The sequence below is a fragment of the Puntigrus tetrazona genome, chromosome 13 (assembly GCF_018831695.1).
Source record: "Puntigrus tetrazona isolate hp1 chromosome 13, ASM1883169v1, whole genome shotgun sequence".
NCBI classification, from domain to species: Eukaryota; Metazoa; Chordata; class Actinopteri; order Cypriniformes; family Cyprinidae; genus Puntigrus; species Puntigrus tetrazona.
The window spans coordinates 4,539,071-4,558,127 of NC_056711.1; the positions used below are offsets into that span (position 1 = coordinate 4,539,071).

General features: G+C 36.7%; 2 protein-coding genes across 3 annotated transcripts in view; both read left to right on the forward strand.

Moving 5' to 3' along the window:
- prkceb (protein kinase C, epsilon b) overlaps window positions 1-8,439 on the forward strand; it is a 73,090-nt gene extending 64,651 nt beyond the window's left edge. For both annotated transcript variants that reach the window (XM_043255803.1, XM_043255801.1), the window contains exons 13-15: window positions 627-815; window positions 2,878-3,024; window positions 5,943-8,439. In XM_043255803.1, coding sequence (XP_043111738.1) covers window positions 627-815; window positions 2,878-3,024; window positions 5,943-6,089 — 483 coding nt within the window. In that variant the 3' untranslated portion in view covers window positions 6,090-8,439. The remainder of the gene's footprint in view (window positions 1-626; window positions 816-2,877; window positions 3,025-5,942) is intronic.
- A 1,590-nt stretch (window positions 8,440-10,029) lies between these two features.
- epas1b (endothelial PAS domain protein 1b) overlaps window positions 10,030-19,057 on the forward strand; it is a 34,400-nt gene continuing 25,372 nt past the window's right edge. Inside the window, exon 1 of the mRNA XM_043254655.1 lies at window positions 10,030-10,336. Within this exon, the coding sequence (XP_043110590.1) occupies window positions 10,311-10,336 (26 nt within the window). The 5' untranslated portion in view covers window positions 10,030-10,310. The remainder of the gene's footprint in view (window positions 10,337-19,057) is intronic.

Here is a 19,057-nt window from a genome sequence, read left to right on the forward strand (position 1 = left end):
AAATTGTAAAAGTTATTTTAAACTCTAGTTTCCAAAGAAATACCCATTCAGTTTAACATTTCCCCCATCTCTTCATATCTTAAATTCTTTTTAATGAAAGTCTGACATTTAAAATAATAGTTTAAAACATCTACAGTAAGTATTTTTCTTTAAATGGCACAGGAAGTTAGCTTATGTTTTGATTGATTTGATTTGAACAGGCTTTTATGGCTCGCACAGACATGCTCTAAGTGAATATGGAGCAATCTGCTATACATTAATATACATCTTATTGACTTTACATTACAGGCTTTCATCTCTTATATTGCTTATATAACATGCATGCCATCACTCTGTATATTGTAAGAGATGATGCCAACCCCAAAGCATGATAAAGACCTCAGATGATGCTAACTCTGGAACGACATACAAAACGACCATATTTTTTGGCATAAGTTTAATCACAACATATAATCATTGCATTTAATATGTTTGACTACATGCAGCTTGTAACTAACTGCATGATTTTTACTGTACATTTCTGTCATAGTCACCATTAACAACCTACTCCACCATTAACAACCTACTCATGCATATTAGTTTATTGAGTTTCAAACTTTAGATTGATGGAGTTTTGCGGTTTGCAGATCCTGCAGGAGCTGGAGTACGGTCCGTCGGTGGACTGGTGGGCTCTAGGTGTGCTGATGTACGAGATGATGGCCGGTCAGCCTCCGTTTGAAGCAGATAACGAGGACGACCTTTTTGAGTCTATTCTCCATGATGACGTCCTATATCCCGTGTGGCTCAGCAAAGAGGCCGTCAGCATCCTTAAAGCGGTACGTGTTTGGATTTGCTCTGGGATGCGCTTTTCCTGCTGATTAATACTGAAGACATAGACCTAACCTTTTCCTCTCACTACTGTCTGCTTGCTCTCACACTCTTCTTGAAAAAAATAGTTAAGTAACAGAAAGATGACACAGATTGTGGGAAAAGAAGAGGTTGTTTGCGTTCCCTGCTGGAGTTTTGGGTTGTGTAATCTCAGAGGTCTCATTTCAGGATATGCAGCCCAACATTGCCTGGGTTCCTCCACTGTTAACTGTTCAGTTTGGTTAAGTGCATATGACATAGAGCTTGAGGAACAATTTATTGCTCAGAAGCAGATTTTTTTCGTATATCTGCTTTATCTCCAATACAAAAGCAGACGCAAACTGTTGACATATGTGACCAGACTTAAGTCGCTGGGGTATATTTGTGGCAAAAGTAAAAAAATATATTGTATAGGTCAATATTATTATTCTATGCCAAAAATCATTAGGATATTAAGTAAAAATCATGTTACATAAAGATATTTTGCACTTTTTCTACCATATGTATATTTTTCACAACGTATCAGAAATATTTATTGCTAAAAAAATTCATTTGGACAACTTTAAAGGTGATTTTCTCAGTATTTAGATTTTTTGTGCCCTCAGATTCTAGATATTTAAATGGTTTTACCTCGATCCTAACAAACCAACAAATATTTGATGATCATCTCCGAAACTTTTCTAAAACTCATAGTGACAACAAACTCCCCATGTGTTTTTATTTTTTTTCTGTGCAACAAAAAATAAATATTTTATATTTATATTACAAACTTTTAATGAATAAATACACAAATATTTAAAACAAAATACTATGTTTTTATAATAATAATAAGATGAATAATAATAATAATAATAAAATAATAAATAAGTCCATACAACTTGTATGCTGTGTTCTGGTTCATTTTAACCATTTTTATTTATTTATCTATTTTTTATTCTCAATTAACTGGTTCGTATCAGAATGAGCCATTCGACCTCTTCAAAGAAACCGAAGATCAAAATAGGCCAAAAGGTTCGGAATAATACAAGTAATTAAGTAAAGTCCATTTTAACAAGACAATTGAACAAAAAAATCTAAATTCAAAGAGAAACAACTGAGATATTAAAGTAATTCCAAATAAAAGCATCTTCTCAGTCAATGGTCATTTTTGTCTGGTTTGTCTGGTTTGTTTGACTAGTTTCTGTGTGTGTGTGTGTGTGCGCGCCTGGTATTTATCAAATGTCCCCACAAGGATAGGAACTTTTTTAGGTTCCCATGAGGAAACAAGCTAAAACATACACAATTAAATGTTTTGAAAATCTAAAAATGCCAGTAATTTCCTGTACGTTTGTTTAAGGGTTTCCACTTTTTCTTTTTTTGCTTATATGTGACTTATATGATGTTTTTGTTTCATTTTAATAACCGTGTGAACAGCGCAAGCCACATGGAATCTGACCTCCATATGTGGTCCTAAACCAGATACAGGTGCAATGCCAACTTAGTCCCAACAGTCATATTGGAACTCGCGCCACTTTTGCAAGACTTTCGATCACCATTCATCTCAGCATTGATGGAAGTCACTCCATTTTTGTTTGGTCCATCGATTATTCGGTCGATAGCTGCACAATCGTACAGTAAGTATTATAATGGCAGCTCTGTTCTGATATTGAGCAGCCCTGAGGCCCGCAGTGTGAATATAGCCCCAGTGTTAGATTACGAGTTTGTATATGCAGTGTTTCTTGTGTTTGTCGCCTCTTTCCTTCACATGTCCAAGATTTACTTTGGCTGTCCTTTGCCTGTTTGCAAAGCTTTGTGGGAAAGGCGGCCTGTTTGTCTTGGACGGCGTCGTGTCACACTGCCTCTCTGTGTCTCTGGCACTCTGGTCACATGACCCGGGGTCACCTCGGGTCATCCTTCCACGGGATGCAATCGTATATCACATCATGGCCGACCATCTTAACTTAACATGACACATATAGACGTCCTCTAGTTAACAAGCTGCCAGGATCAAGCTCCTCTAATCTTTTCTTCTTTCTTCACTCCATTGTTTAGTTCATGACGAAGAGCCCTAGTAAGCGGCTGGGCTGCGTAGTATCCCAAGGACTAGAGGAAGCTATTAAAGTGCATCCGTTCTTCAAAGAGATTGATTGGGTACTTCTGGAACAGAGGAAGATCAAGCCGCCTTTCAAACCACGTATTGTGAGTATTATAATGTACCGTGGATAGTGTATATGTTGCAAAACCTAGTGCCCTGCCTACATAGACAGCATTTAAAGGCATTGCGGTCATAAATCTTCCTTTGTGCATTCATCCTTTCTACAGAAGTAAATACCAGAAATGCTGTCATTCGGTATCGATTGATAGCACTTAAAAATAGTGGTTTTATTTAGTCGGTCACTGCGGCATATTACCAGCTTCTTGTGAAATCTGTGTAGTGAAATCTTTTGACCCCAATTCACAGTTGCTTGGTTTTTTATTGACATGGTAAAGTTTTCTAAACAAGAGTAAGGCAGCTCACTAGGTTTAGCAGCAGGGCCATTGTATGTTTATGAATATATGTGTTCATTGACATAATTTGCTGCAATGCTGTAATAAAATAACAGGCGATTAGAGCGTATTTAATGTTCAATGGAGTGCAACAGCTGGATTCCCAAAGTAAAATCCTATTTGTTTTCTCCAGTCCTGGTGAAAAACTACATTACCCATGATTCTTTGAGAGAAACCTCCACCAATCAGAGAATTTGGGGGGAAAAAGCGTTAGCACCCACCCACTCTCTTTAAGCATTACCTACGTTTATAAACTGCTAAAAATCGTATGCATAAAATCCATATTTTGCAATAAACTTCTGCAATACATATTATATATTGTTTATAACGCCTATACATTTTTTTGTGTTCTTCATAGACTTTTAACTATTTTCATTCGCAATGGTACTCTTTTTATCCAAATCTCAAGCTTAAAATCAAAGGTTTTTAATGTTGCATTTTATCTGGGGCTATTTCATAAAACGCGTTTACCAAATAAGCCGTCGTTTTTCAGTTTGTCTCATTTTAAACAAAATCAACTTACAAGTCAGTCTAATTAAATAAACCTGGCTCGTTTGATAAACTTGTTTTTATGATAGAGGCTCCTGGTTGGTTTGGTTAATTTTTTATTTGCTCAAATAATGGCGTAACATAAACATATTGTAGAAACTTAATTTCCTGTAAAGCTGCTTTGCAATGATTTGTATCGTGAAAAACCGCTATATACAATTTTTTTAAACTAGGATATAACTGGTTCCAAAACTGTGTATATTGGCAGAAACACCGGTCTCTGCCAATGCAGCTATCAAGAACATTGCGGTGCTTCGGCCCTCGCGGCTCTTTGAAGTGTCGCACTTCTGTTTTTGGTGGTGTGAACAGAGGGATATCTGAGACGCTCTCGGGCTCTCAGCACACACCAGACGCTGTACTTTGATACAGATCGTGTGAGAAGAGGCCTGCCTGTCCGCCCCATTCTCACGCCCGTTCACGAGGCTGATGAGAGACGAAACGGAGTGGAAAACATCCACCGATACGCGGCAGATTTAACAAATGTGTTTCCTTTCGTTTTTTCTTTTGCTTTGGGTTTGTTGTGTTGTTGTTGTTTTGTGTGTGTTGTTTCGTTTTACCTTGTTACTTTGTTTTGTTTCGTTTCAACCTTTTTGGTTTTTTTTTTGTTTAAGATGAAATGACTTTCATCTGAGGGTATGCATATAGGGATTTTATTTTTGCAATAAGAACTCTGAAAAACTCATATATATTTTTTTAAAAATTATTTAAAAATTTTGCAATAAGAAAAGTTCATAAAATAAAAATAAAATAAATATTTATATATATAAATTATTATTATTATAATTGTTTTTTTTTTTACTTCAAGACTTGAGACTCTTCGAATCAAACTATCAATAAGAGCGATGGTCTTTATTCATGTTTTAAAACACAAAAACGTTATATATAGCAACGAAATGGTTAAAGACATCCATCTAGTGCGTGTTTGCAAAGAAAAACAACAAAAAAAAACAGTGTAGGCGGACACAAAACACTCTCTGTGTGAATGACCACTTATTCACATGACACAGCAGTAGCTGAATTTTCTCATTTATCTCGCAGAAAGAAGCCTTTTGTTTCAATTGTTAGTAGGTGAATGTTCACTTGATCCAGCGCCGTTTGTTCTCTGTTTCCTTAAAAATCTTGATGCTCTCTGTTTTACTGACTGACAGTCTGCTTCAGATTCAATGAGGGAGCGTGAACCGATTCGGACCATTTTTTGAAAGCCTGCTTTACTGAAAAGAAAAAAACCGACTCAAAAGAATGATTGATTTACACATGATCGGCATGGCTGGTTCAGTCGACAGAAATGAGGCACGCACATAAAAACTGCTAAAATATCTGCAGTAAAAGCATTTATAGACTTAGCGTGTTTGTATGTGCTTTTAAATCATTAATCACCATTAATTGCATCCAAAATAAAAGTGTTTACACACTGTGTGTTTACTGTCAATATTTATTATGTGCATTTAAATACACACCCATTCATGTATATATTTAAGAAAAATATGTTATGCTTATATATTACATATGTTTCTATTAGCGCTGGGTAAGAAAAATATATTACATTTAATATATACAACAATATATACAACATTTTTTTAAAAATGTCTCTTTATATATATATATATATATATATATATATATATATATATATATATATATATATATATATATATATATATATATATATATACATGCATGTGTATTTATATAAACATAATAAATATACACAGGACACACACATATAGTATGTAAAAATATTATTATGGATGCCATTAATTATGATTATTGTTTCCCAGGACTAATTTATACATAATATAAGTTATTTGAATATAATAATAATAATAATAATAATACATACAACATGTAAACATTTTAAAAATATATACTGTAAATATACAAAATTAAATAAAATACAAAATTCATTTTACATGTGATTAATTGCAATTAATTGTTTGACAGCACTAGCATTTTTGTGATATTTTTTTTATTTTGTTCTGAAATTACTCATTTAGCACGCTTTTGTCTCGTCCAATTAACAGAAAACCAAAAGGGACGTCAACAATTTTGACCAGGACTTCACCCGCGAGGAGCCGGTGCTCACCCCGGTAGAAGATGCCATCATCAAGCAGATCAACCAGGAGGAGTTCAAGGGCTTCTCTTACTTCGGAGAAGAGACCCTGTCCTAATACTAAAGCCGACCGTAGACCCTCATTTACCAACAATCTGATGCTTTCATTTAAAAGTAGAAAATTAGGCATTATAACCTTTCCTGCTGAACCCCTCTAAAAAGATAAGTGCGTGCGCATAGACTCACGCATCTTTATTTAAGGTGTGTCAAACACTAAAGCGGCTAGACGGAGCTCTTTAGAAAGCCCTTTCATGTTTCGTTCCTTCTCCCATCATCTCTCTAACCCGTTGACACTAGCGCCGTTTTGAAATGCAAAAACCAAACGTAAAGAACGAGCGATTGTATTGCGGATGCGATGCATGTGAGCGCGCCGACCGGGAGTTGTGAGCGCTCTGCGTTGGGATCTGATCAGTGATTGGACGGTACTTGGAAGGACTCAGAACTGCCTTTCATCAGACCATCGCACCTTTTCCATTCGAAACTGCAGTGTTGACAAATAAGCAAGTCACCAATCAAGTGTCGTGCGTGCGTGTGTGTGTGTGCGTGTGTGTGTGTGTGTGTGCGTATATGCTGGAGGGTTTACACAAGTACCCTCTTTAGTGTTTCGTTGTGTGTGTGTGTGTGTGTGTGTGGTTTTTTCATTATATTACTGGATTGTTTTGTTGCTAGGATGTGGAAGTTGTTGGTTTCTTTACAATGCAACAAGACCTATCATTATGAACGGGTCAGGACGGTAGCCAATCACGTCTCTACAGAACCTACAAGTCCTGATTACCCCGATCTTTAGCCTGTGAACTTTGAAAATAGACTAATCATCTACTGCATGGTTATGCCTATCATATTCTTATTAGACTATGAGAAACTGTTATGTGCAATATTCTGTGTGTGTGTGTGTGTGTGTGGGTGGGTGGATGCGTGGGTGTGTTTACCCTCTTTTTTCCTCTCTATATCTCACCTTTAGTGTCTCTTATTTCCGCTGTCTGTTTTGGTTGGTAATAGTTTGGTTGCCAGGTCATGCCGTATCCAGCACAGGTCCTTTATTTCAGCTGCTATAGTCTCTGTATTTCTTGTACGTTAGTTAGACAAGACACAAAATATCAATATAGCACAACTGAAATGCCCTAATTTTTCCTAATACGACCGCTTTAACGGTGATGCAAGCAAGGCTAGTTACATTTTATCAATTTTTGCTGATTCTTGCCAAAATTAGGTTTAAAGGTTGAATTTGAAGAGTTTGTTTGCAAAAACAGATAACTGCATTCTCTTTAATATCAGCCCAACTGCAGTTTATTTTGGTTTTGTTTTTAAATTAGGATAAAAATAGCTAAAATGTAGCCAACTAATACAGCTGTAACAAGACTAGTTACATTTATCAAGAAAATCAGGTTTTATTTATTTTCTCTTTTTTTTTTAGCAGATTCTTGCCAGCATTAGGCATTACCTCAGTTTTTAACAATTTATAAAAAAATGTATTTTATTTTTTTATTTTGCAATTTTTTTAATATCAAAAATATATAAAAAAAAAAAAGTTAACTAACCCGTGGTAACATGATAAAAAAAAAAACATGATTTTTGAAAATGAATAAAAAGTGGAGTTATCCGTTACAGCAAATAAACTCTTGATCTGTTGCCAGATTTATCTGTATTCTGAAAAAAGCCTTTCTTCTGATGTCCAAACACCTTTCCTTTGCCGCGACCTCTCACTTTCCACAATCACTCGATTCTTGCATAATATTTATTTTCGGTTCTGTATTTTTGCCCGTACATATCAAATCCCCAAAGTGAAAGTGGGTCGTGAACGGCGTCCCGTGTTTACCTTGAGACCTCCTTCATTTTGAGTTTACCTTTCATTTGTCTGCCTGTTTTTTCCCAAAGCCTTGCTCCCTCTGAAGCGGCATCTATGAGCTCGGATGGAGTCCGCCGTCATCAAACTCTCACGGCTACACCTGTGCCCTGACGCAAAACTTGCAAAGCTATTCTGGACTTCACGATAATCTCTTTTTTAAATTGTTTCTGAAACGACTCTACATAGGAGACACATTGACGTGTTCAAGCAAAAAGATCTAAGTACCTCTTTGGCTAAACGTGAATCTGTGTCTCTCAAAGGAATACGTATTTGTACATACAGAGGTACAGTGCATATTAATATAAGTTATACAAGTGTTCTATGTCACTGTAAGTATCATAAATGTGTATGTATTTCTTTTTTATTTTATTGTGCAGCTTCATGTGTACAGTATGTCATAAGACGAGTCTATTTGTTATTTTATTTTATTTGGATATCTCCACCATTATTCACTGTCATGTCATTTCTTTGCATTTTACTGTGTGCCAAACGTACTGTTCTCAAAGGATGTGAATGTGCATTGTTTGGTTCGTAACCTATTAAATAAGATGTCGGAAATGAACCAAAACGAGTCCAAACTGATCTCCAAACGCGCGGTACTGTAGCTGAGACAAAGACGCTAAGCGCACGCTCTGTATGTGGACCGAAGGCCGGAGAAGGCCGCGGTGGTTGATTGTTACAGGCTACGAATAAACGAACTGTAGAGGAAATAACGAGCCAACCAAATAGTGAAGCCTGAGAGACATTAGAGGGTGAACTTTGGTTAAATGTAAGGGTCGTCGTGACCGAAACAAAGAGTGAAGGATTAGCCCTGTCACGTGTGACCTTCTGCTCTAGTTGGAGGCTATAGATGTCCAAGGACATGAGAAAATGCATATGTTTGTCACTGTGGGAATGCTCAAGACTTTCTGTAAACTGAATCATATGAGTGCAATAGTTCACTGAAATGAAAGCTATATTGCGATGTCTTTGCAGGACAAATAAGAGATGAATATATATATATATATATATATATATATATATATATATATATATATATATATATGCTAGTATTTCAAGTGGTAGGTCAGTTATTTGTATCTTTTGTGTGTCAGTAATGAATATCAGTTTACTTTAGATTTGATTTTGCTCAAGGAGCCCGACAGCAGCCCCAGAGATCTGATCCGATCCTCATCCAGTCTGACACAGACTAAATCCAGAAGAACTATGAAAATGTGTCCAAGTGATGCTTTTTTCTGGGTTATTTCATGAATAATAAAAAAATACATATGAATGAATTCATGGCTGATAAGAATTCAGCTTTACGTCACAGGAATAAAGTATATTTTAACGTGCCCCTGTTATGGGTTATGAAATATTGGGGGTCACAAACAGCATGATGACACGCAGGCTGCCATTTTTTTACGATATGCATTTATTTTTTAACTTGTTCGTTCAACGACTCTCAACAATTCATTTTTCCAAACGACTCCAGCGACTGGACGATTTCACTGGAAGCAGTGTTTGTGAGTTTTTAATTCTCCAAAAGCAGCACCTAGAGGTAAATAATTAAAACATTAAAACCAGCGCGAAATAAGTGGGCGGGCAATATGCTAATATTTCACGTTGACGTCAAGATGAAACGGCTTGGGACTCGTTTTAAAAACGATTCGTTTCAATGATTCAGAGTCGACTCTTTCTTTTGAGAGACAGTAACCTTATACACGGTGCGCTTTCAGATTTAAAACTTTGCAGGATGTTTTCATTCACTTAGAGCTGTGTTACAATCCATAATAGGGGCACTTTAAAGTAAAACAGAAAACAATTATTTTAAATTGCAATAATATTTAACAACGTTGTATTTTTCCTGTATCGTTTATTAAATACATGCAGTCTGGGTGAGCGTATGAGACTCATTTAAAACTTTGCTTTAAATTGCAGAAGCTGTGTTATCTGTGTATAGAGAGCGGATGGTGTTTCAAATGCAAACTACATGCACACTATTCTATAAAAGAATAAAAAAAAGTCTATTTTCAACTAAACCACCACCACACTCGACCGATCGCAGTGAATCCCCGTGAGCTCTGAGGGTGGGCGGTGCCCGGCGGCTCCTCCAGCCAATCAGCGCGCCGGGATTGATTGCTCCGCCGTGGAGCGCCCTTCAGTGCGTCTCGGTGAACTTCGCCGACCGCAAAACAAGCGAGAAACTCCCTCACCGCGACGAGCCCCTCCGCGCTCGGCTTTTTACAAAAGCGGGAGACTGTACGATCCTCGGCAGTGTTCTGAGACTGTACGGTCACTTTTTTGCCCTGCCGGTGGACTTTACTGCGTGTGTTTTTGTTTTGTTTTTTTACGATCAATTGCGCGTCCTTTTCTGTGATTTAACGCGAGCGTCCGCGGAGGTCCGGAGCGCGTCCCGTTTGCGCAGCTGTGGGAATTACGAGAAACGGAGAGATGACAGCGGAGAAAGAGAAGAAGAGGTGAGTGCCGGTGGATGTTTTCTGCTGCTCGGGGTTTTGCGGAGCAACAAGTGGATCTCTGTGAAAGTCGGCTCCCAGCCAGTGACACTTTCTCCAGAAAGAAAGAAGCTTCTTCTTAATATCACACGGGCTGCTTTAAAATACAAAATTAATTCACTAAAGCTAATATGGGCTCCACATGTTAATGCAAGCAGACTGTTAAATATCCTCCCTGAATATTGAGCGCTCTTAGTAGGCTAATAATAATTTTGCAGGAATGTCAGACAACGTCTTGAAATTGTATTTAAATTATTTGTGTTTTATTATATTTATTCGTGGGTCTGTAATGGATATTTATAGCCCTTGTGACATGTTTTAAAATGCATTATAATTATGTTGCTGTTCTGCATTTTGTGACTACAATTATTATTATTATTTAAATGATTTATTAATTGCTATTTTATATTGCTATCTGATATTGTTAGTACATACATCATTATAATAAACATTTAATTTATATATTGTTTGTGTAACCTCTACTTAATCTCATTAATTTTAGGTATATTTTCTGTATCAGTAATTGAACTTGGAGTTATTGAAACTTCATTTTTTTGACTTTGGCACCGGTTGAAATGTTGAGGTAGCAATTATTCGGGCAGCACCACATTTGAGGTAGCAATAAAACATATTTTTAAGGTTTATAAGCCACGGTGGGTCACAGAGAGCAGGATATAGCCGTCTAAGCACTGCTTATCAGGCAGCATGTTAATAGGCTATAAAATGAGCTGCATGTAGTCTGGAAAACGCCGGTGCCTTGGAGACGTAATGTAGCTGTATCTGTGAAGACCGTAGACCATCGGAGTGCTAATGAGAGAATAATAGAGAAAGTATTGTGTGAATGTGTAGCGGCTCGGAGAGCGCCTTGAAGTCTGCCCCGTCCTCGTGACGGTTCCTCCCTAACAAGCTTTCTGACCTTTATCTGATGAATCCCAGAGTGGCAGAACGTAACCAAACATGCTGAAATCAAACGATAAAAAGTGCGTGTCTGCATTAGCGCGGCCGATTCAGAAGCGGCGTAAAACCTTTAACCCCCGAGACACAAGTGACCCGGCCTGCTAAGATAACGCAAGAGGCCAAGAAAGGGACGTGTGCGTTCTGCTGTAGCTGTGTGTGTGTGTGCGCGCGTTTGTTTGTGTCTGTCTATACCGAACCCGTATGTTTTGGTGCTTTACTGTAGGCAGGAGAGAGATTAGATCAACCCTGACATGTTTTATGTATATTGTGGCGTGTTCGTATTCATTCACGTTGCGTAAGTTGGGCCAGGGTCCCCTTTCGTGGCCCTGTTCGTACATCAAGATTTTTTCAGAAGCAGTTTTTGCTTCAAAAAACCTGAAAATAGCACGCACTCGCTAATCAATTGATCTAAATCTAATGGGTTTGAACCCGATTCGTTCCCAACTGGTGCAGTTGTTTGTACCTGTGAGGCCCGACAGACCGAATCGAGCCCCTAATGAAGTCATGTTTTGACTCGGGCCTCGAGTATTTGTGCGCTTGTCGGTGGGACCGAACCGGTTGCTGTAGCGTAATAATTCGCGCACGGTGGCTTTTTGATGGTCGTTCTGGGGGCTTTTCGCTCGGCGTTTGTGGCAGTCCTCCGTTACGTCACCCTGAATCGCCCGGGCTTTGTCTCGGGTTCATTCAGTGCCGAGTTAGAAAACGGTGCAGTGGCTCATTTGCGAAGAGACAGGCTGTGTTTTGTGATGGGCTCTGTTCACTCCCTCAGGCTGGGAGCTGGCCGTTAGCCCGATCTAACTTGTGCGCTGTTTCGGGGGCTTTGTTCTGCGCTCTGCTGCGACGGCAACCACTCACCTGCTTCTAGTGATCTCACCCGGGGTTGGAATATAAGGGCCGGGCCAATTAACACCAGTCCGCAGTCTTATAAAAGCCACGAAAATGCCTTCTTTCGAGGGACTCGTGCATGAGCTCAAGTGCAGTGCTGTACCAGGTGCGCCATCGAGCAAGTTTACTGTGTTAGAAAAGTCTTGTGGATCTGATTATGCGATGCAAGCATCAAAATGTGTTTGTTTGCAGATCAGGCGCTGTTATAAATGTGTTTTAAGGTTGTAACCTCACATATATATGTGTATATATGTACCGTACGTGTTCCTGTAATCATAATTTGTATAGAAGGGAATAAAAGTCGGTGGTATTTTACTGCCACTTGCGTTCATTTTAGCTGGAAACTGCGGTATTGGTATGTTTTTGGAGATAAAGGTGTTTTTCCAAGAGCTTCAGGGGTCTCTGAGTATTTTGCAAGAATTTTGGCTCGATCTGAGCTCGAACATTCAGGATGAATTCAGACCATCTTAGAAACGCGTTGTTTATAACATCCTTTGTGAATGCAAATGTTTGCAATTTTCTTGATAGCAAATATTGTAGACGTTATTATACCAAACAAATGGCTCACAAATACAAGACGCACTTGACACTCTCCTTTCTGTCGGGACTTCAGCTGAAGCCGTGCCACATTCAGACATTTGGGATTGATATCTATTTTTTTTAAGAATAGTTTTTTTTGGTTTGTTTTTACAAATGCTTTTAATGAACTACTTCATAAAAAAACACAGCAAAAACTATGCTGTGAAATATTATTGCAACCTAAAAAATAAAAGGCTGCGGTGATGCATTTTTGTCAGGTTTATAAGAACAGAATTTGTTGTTATTTTAGTTTTAGTTTTGCATCCAAGGCAGTACTTAAAAGCTCTTAAGTATCCTTTTTCTTTAATTGAATCGAACTCTTTGATGCCATTACTCAAAAACAAGGCTGACAGGAGCCTCGTGTTGTTCATACCAGAAGTCTATGTAGATAACTACTGCTTTTTTTGTGTAGACTTTACTCTATTTTACTTCTCGTTCTTTTCCGAGCGCATTGCCATGATTGTAGCGGTAAACAGTAAACAGCGTTTAAAATACTCCAGTGATGGTTCCTCGGAAAAATGTGGAGCGGGAGCATTCACATTGACACACTGATCAGATACCATCAAAAGCCTGCTTTCTATCTTTCCCTCGATGGCCGTTTGAGTAGGACTGATGTGGGCATTTAAGACCTTTGTTTTCGCAGGAGAACCCAAGATACGAGACTGCGGTGGAGAAATTCAAAGAGCCTCCCAGCTGTAGGACTTGTCTAAACAGAAATGCGCAGTTTATTGTGACAGGATCTCCAGAGAGGGTCTGAATGGAGACTTCATCGTCCCACCCTCGGCTGACGGCAGGGGTGCGAGGCACCGCTCTCGGCCTGGGAGCTTGTTTTCTCCTTCTCTTTTTCTTGTTTTTCTCCGTCTTACTCCAGTCTCTCCGCTTGCCTCTGAGTCCGTATCGCTCCCATCTTCTCTTTCTTAAGGCAGGCTGATCTTTACCAGTGTTTTTCCACTCTTTAGCTCCTCCAGACCACTGTCTCCTGTCACTTCCTGTTTGCCAACCCGTTCTTCCTCCTGCCGCATACTTCACTGTCACATCAATTTCTAACATCAGCTGCTTCCAGATGAACTTTACTCTCATTACCCTTATTTGGTCCCCATCGCTTAACTACGTCATCGACAATCCCAGTAAACTTTGGCCCTCGATTTCCTGTAATTGCGTAGAATTGCTGAAAACGGGATCTATGAGTAAACGTGAGTGTGGCGGAAATAGATCTGAATGATCCTGAAGTGTCCGCTCTCTCTCTGATATTTTGGCGTGTACGAATTTGATATCGAACGGCGCGCTTTTTAAAATCGATTTATATTTTCATTAACGGTTTCGATTGCAGCCAACGATATTTTAAAAGTAAAAGTAGCCAAGAGTTTGCCACAAAAAATAGAAGTAAAATGCAGTAAAATTCCATGGCGTGGCGAAAAAGAGCAATATTTGGATTTATTGTCATTAAAGCATTTAAATTATATGAACAGTGTTTGGATGCAAAAGATTTTGATTCACTGAAACAAATCAGACTTCAAATATTTCACCAAACCTAAAGAAATTTAGTCATTGTGCTAATAATTGGTTATGGCATGAATAAAGTTAGCAAATTATTAGATATGTCCACTTTTCAAAATTAAATTAATTCTGTTTGTTCAAATAAAATCTATGTCATCAAATAATCAGGTTTTGTAAATATTATAAAAAAAAAAATATATATATATATATATATATATATATATATATATATATATATATATATATATATATATATATATATATATTATTATTATTATTATTATTATTATTATTATTATTATTATTATTTATTTATTTATTTTTTCTACACTCTAATAGTATGGTATTTTGCTTTAAACACTAAAGGTCAACCATACATTTATTTTTGTATTAATAAATATTACTTGTTATTTGTTATTTTTGCTTTCTAAATATATTCAAAAAATAAAAAGGGGAAAAAAGTTGCACAAGAGCATCCGGTACTGAAATAAAGTCGCAAACTAACTACCCATACTAACCAGATGCACCAGAAACGGAGCAGAGTGATAATGATTTCAGATGGATCTTATTCTAAAAGTGACAAAATTCCACATCCAGAAACTTGCGCTTGACTTTCGTATTTTAAAAGGGCTTTTTAAACGCAAATCATGTTCTACTTTAAGCTTAATGCTGTTTATAGATATCCGCCAAATCGGGTAATTATCGATTATCAAAATACTATAGGCTATATGAATTTTATTGATGTCACGTGACCGTATGAAAGCTCACGAATGCCCCAAATGCTGTAAAAACTGAACATGAACCGAACCGAAAGGTGTCTGGAAGTGCGGCTCACGGCCCTTCCCTGATCTCCTCTCTCTCGAGAACGCTCTGTTCCAGAGGATCGCAGATTAGCCTGGACCACATCGTTCTCCGCTTGTGTTCAGAGAGACGACAGCAAGCTTAGCTGTTTGTCATTAGAACGAGCGGTCGGGGCACCTGCGCCGTTATACATTAACAAAGCCAGTCTGGACTTGAGCTGAATTTACACGCGGCTTGGAAGGGGGCTTTATCTGTCTCTGTTGATTGCGCCGAATTGAAAAAGACAGCAAAATGCGCGCCATCATCCGAATAATTAAGTCCAAGCTGCTTGTTTCCACACACAGAAGACTGGCGGTGACCAGATCGGGTCTGTTGTTTTGGTGTCGCATTGTCTTCACTGATGTAGTTACAAACAAGACTTGGATGTGAGCCGAGCGCAGCTACTTTTTATGTTCCAGTTTAACTGGATGAATTTAGAAATCTATAGCCATCACCACGCAGACAAACACGAAATACGTCAAAGGTTTATACAAATTAAATCGACTACAAAATTCTGAAAGCTAATACAAAAATTTAAGTATAAAATATAAGAAGATATATTTAGCGAAATGTATAATATATAAAATACTTGACTCTAAGATAATGGCTACGTTTTACTAATAAAACAATGTAACTATATATGCATTTTTTATAGATAGATTGTATGCATATTTTATATTATTATGTATATGTATATGTATTCAATAAATGCAACTGATTTATTTTGACACTCTTATAAAGTATATTTAGTAAGAATAATATGCACAATTGATATTATTGAATTATAAATAATAACATTAGTGTTTTAATAACTTTTTTGTGATTAAAAAAAAAACATTAGTTTTGGGTTAAGTGCATATTTAAGCATAAAATGATACATAAAGTGCTATTGGTAGTCCATCGTACTGGTAACCAGTGTATTGAAATTTTTAGTTGTGCAAGAAAAGAAAAAGAATGCATCCTTTGTGTTCAGAAGCACACGAGCCGAGAAGGTGCCGACAGAACCTTCCTCTAGTTTTTGGCGGTGCCCGTGATGTGAAGAGCGCTGCACCTTGCACCCGGTCACCCATCCACTGTTTGCTCTGTTCACAGACGCTCCAGGGCCTGGGGGGCATCTGGCCGCCGTGTCCTAAAGCGCGAGCTGTTTGTTATGAAAATAGTTGTGTGACAGGACAGCAGATGGTGTGATTGAATCAAACACAGGCCGCCGAGGCCTGCCGGACCACATCAACCTGTTTTGACATTCAATCAAACTGCTCGGGGTTTTTTTTTCACTCGTTAATAAAACGGCGGCAGGATTCGACCAAGTTGTCCGGTATTCAGGTTGCTCTTTTCTATTGATTTCCTGATTCACTGTGCCAGAAAAACTAAAACGCACACCATGAAGTGATGCATGCACCTCACGGCTTCTGAAGCAGTTTATATCATCGATGTGCCATTAGTTACATTTTTCTTAAATTTGGTTTACTTCTAATTGTAATTGTAACTTTTTATTAGTTCGTTTTTAATAGTTTTTTTATTTTAAAAAAGTTAATGTCATTTTATTTGTAGTAACTAATGTTTTCTGGTTTTCATTTTAGTTTACAAATACTGTTAAAATACCTGTTAAAAAAACAAAAAACAAACACACAAAAAACTTATTCTTATTTTTTAGATGTACATCTGTGCATTTAAAACTATAAAACTACTTTTGGTGATTTTAATAAACCTGGAATAAAACAAAAAGAAAATGTAAAATTGTTTTGACATTTTCATTTTTATTTAATTTTTTTTATTTTTTATTTTTTTATTTTCAGTTAGTTGCTTGGCCATCACCTCTAAATGACATTTCTGAAGTTAAATAAAAGTACTAAAACTGAAATGACAATAAAATTACATTGAAATTTCAAAAAAATGATTTTCCAGCCTAAATATACTAAATGTATTTTCTAGACAAGTAAAAATTTTGTTTTTTTATTTTTTTTTTTGCTTAGAAAAATTACCCCATTGGCAAATTGGCAAATTATTTTGCATGTTTCAAATAAAAACTCACTTAATTCTTTCTTATCTGGAAAATCTTTTTAGACTTGGGAATCTTTAAATATTTTGATTTGAAAAAGACAAAAAGTCTAGACCAGAAAAGCATTTTCTGCAGTGAAAATACTGCTTGCATTAATCTTGTTCGGTGAGATCGTAAACTTTGAGATTGATTTTTATATATATATATATATATATATATATATATATATATATATATATATATATATATATATATATATATATATATATATATATATATATTATTATTATTTTTTTTTTTTTTTTTTTTTTTTGGGCTGGTCACATATTTAGCCTTTTTTTTCCTTTTCATCATCTGTAATACGCTGAGCTAAAATGAAATGCTCAGTGAACAGAGGTTTTTGCAGGCGATAGCTTTTCTTCCCCTTCCTCTCTTTTAACCTGTCGCTCTTTCCCAGGTGATGCAATGCAATGTAAAAACGAATCATCTCTGTTGCCGCACAGAAACATCAGCACGGTGTGTGCTTTGCAGGGATCGTTTGAAGTGACGTCTCGCTTCGTTCATGCGCCATTAGAGTCTTGCAACTCTGACTTTCAAAATAGTATGTTCTGATGCTGACTAAGATACGGTGCAGGTTATATAATGCTAACGCTGACGGGAGAATCGGAGTTATGCAACAGGTCGCTCGTACGTGGACCGGGACGATTCACTGTGCAAGTCCAAAACTGCTTCAGAGCTCGTTTATCTCACGCTTTCCTTGAGAAAAGGCCGAGACCCGCATGCACGGACTCTGTGGAGGGATTTCAGCCATTACTTTGAAAGCTGTTTCTTTAAACTGGCGTCACACTGGTCAAACACTTGACCGTTTATAGTTTTTAGGGATTTAATTATCATTGCAACAGAGAAAAAAAGTCTTGTTTTTTTTTCTCCTTATATATATATATATATATATTATATATTTTATATAAATTAATCATAATATATATATATATATATTTCTATTTTGGAAATTAATCATAATATACGATCATCTGCAGTTTTATGTGAACTAAAAAAATTTATTCAATTTAATTTAATTAATTTTCTGTCATAATTTTTTTATATAATTATGGTGTATAAATATACGCACAAATAGCATTCGAACTATTTGGGATTGTTAATTTATTAAAAAAAAAATAATAATAATTTCTTAATAAATTCAAAACTTACAGAAAAGACATTATAGCTACAAAAGATATCTGTTACAAAAAATATTACAATTTTACTTTTCTCCTAATCAAGAAACAAATGCATCACAGACATTTTCAAAGAACTGTTTTCAACACTGATAAAAAAATGTTTCTTGCAGCGTATTATAATTTCTGAAGGATCACGTGAAACCGAAGACTGGATTAATGATGCTGAAAATTCAACTTTGCATTACAGTAAATAAATATTATTTTAAAATATTTGACCCTGGGTCACAAAACCAGTCATAATTAGCACGGGCATATTTATAGCAATAGCCAAAAATACAAGGTGTGGGTAAAAATGACAAAAACGTGTATGCCAAAAATCATTAGGATTTCCCCACGAAGATATTTTGTAAATATCCTACCATAAACACATCAAAACTTATTTTTTGATCATTAATATGCATTGCTAAGCACTTCGTTTTGACAACTTTAAACGTGATTTTCTGAATATTTAGGTTTTTTTTCACCCTCAGGTTCCAGATTTTTAAATATTGCCCCATCCTAACAAACCAAAAAAAAAATCATAATGGTCCGGGGTTGCATGCATTCGCTTACTTTTTTAATGCGTGTGTATATTGTGTGTATATGTGTGCGCGTGCATGTGCATACATGTTTTTTTCCTGAAAGTCAGAAATCAGGTGTAAAGTGCATCGGTTGTCATGTAACAATGAATCGTGATGTAGTTTGTGTGCT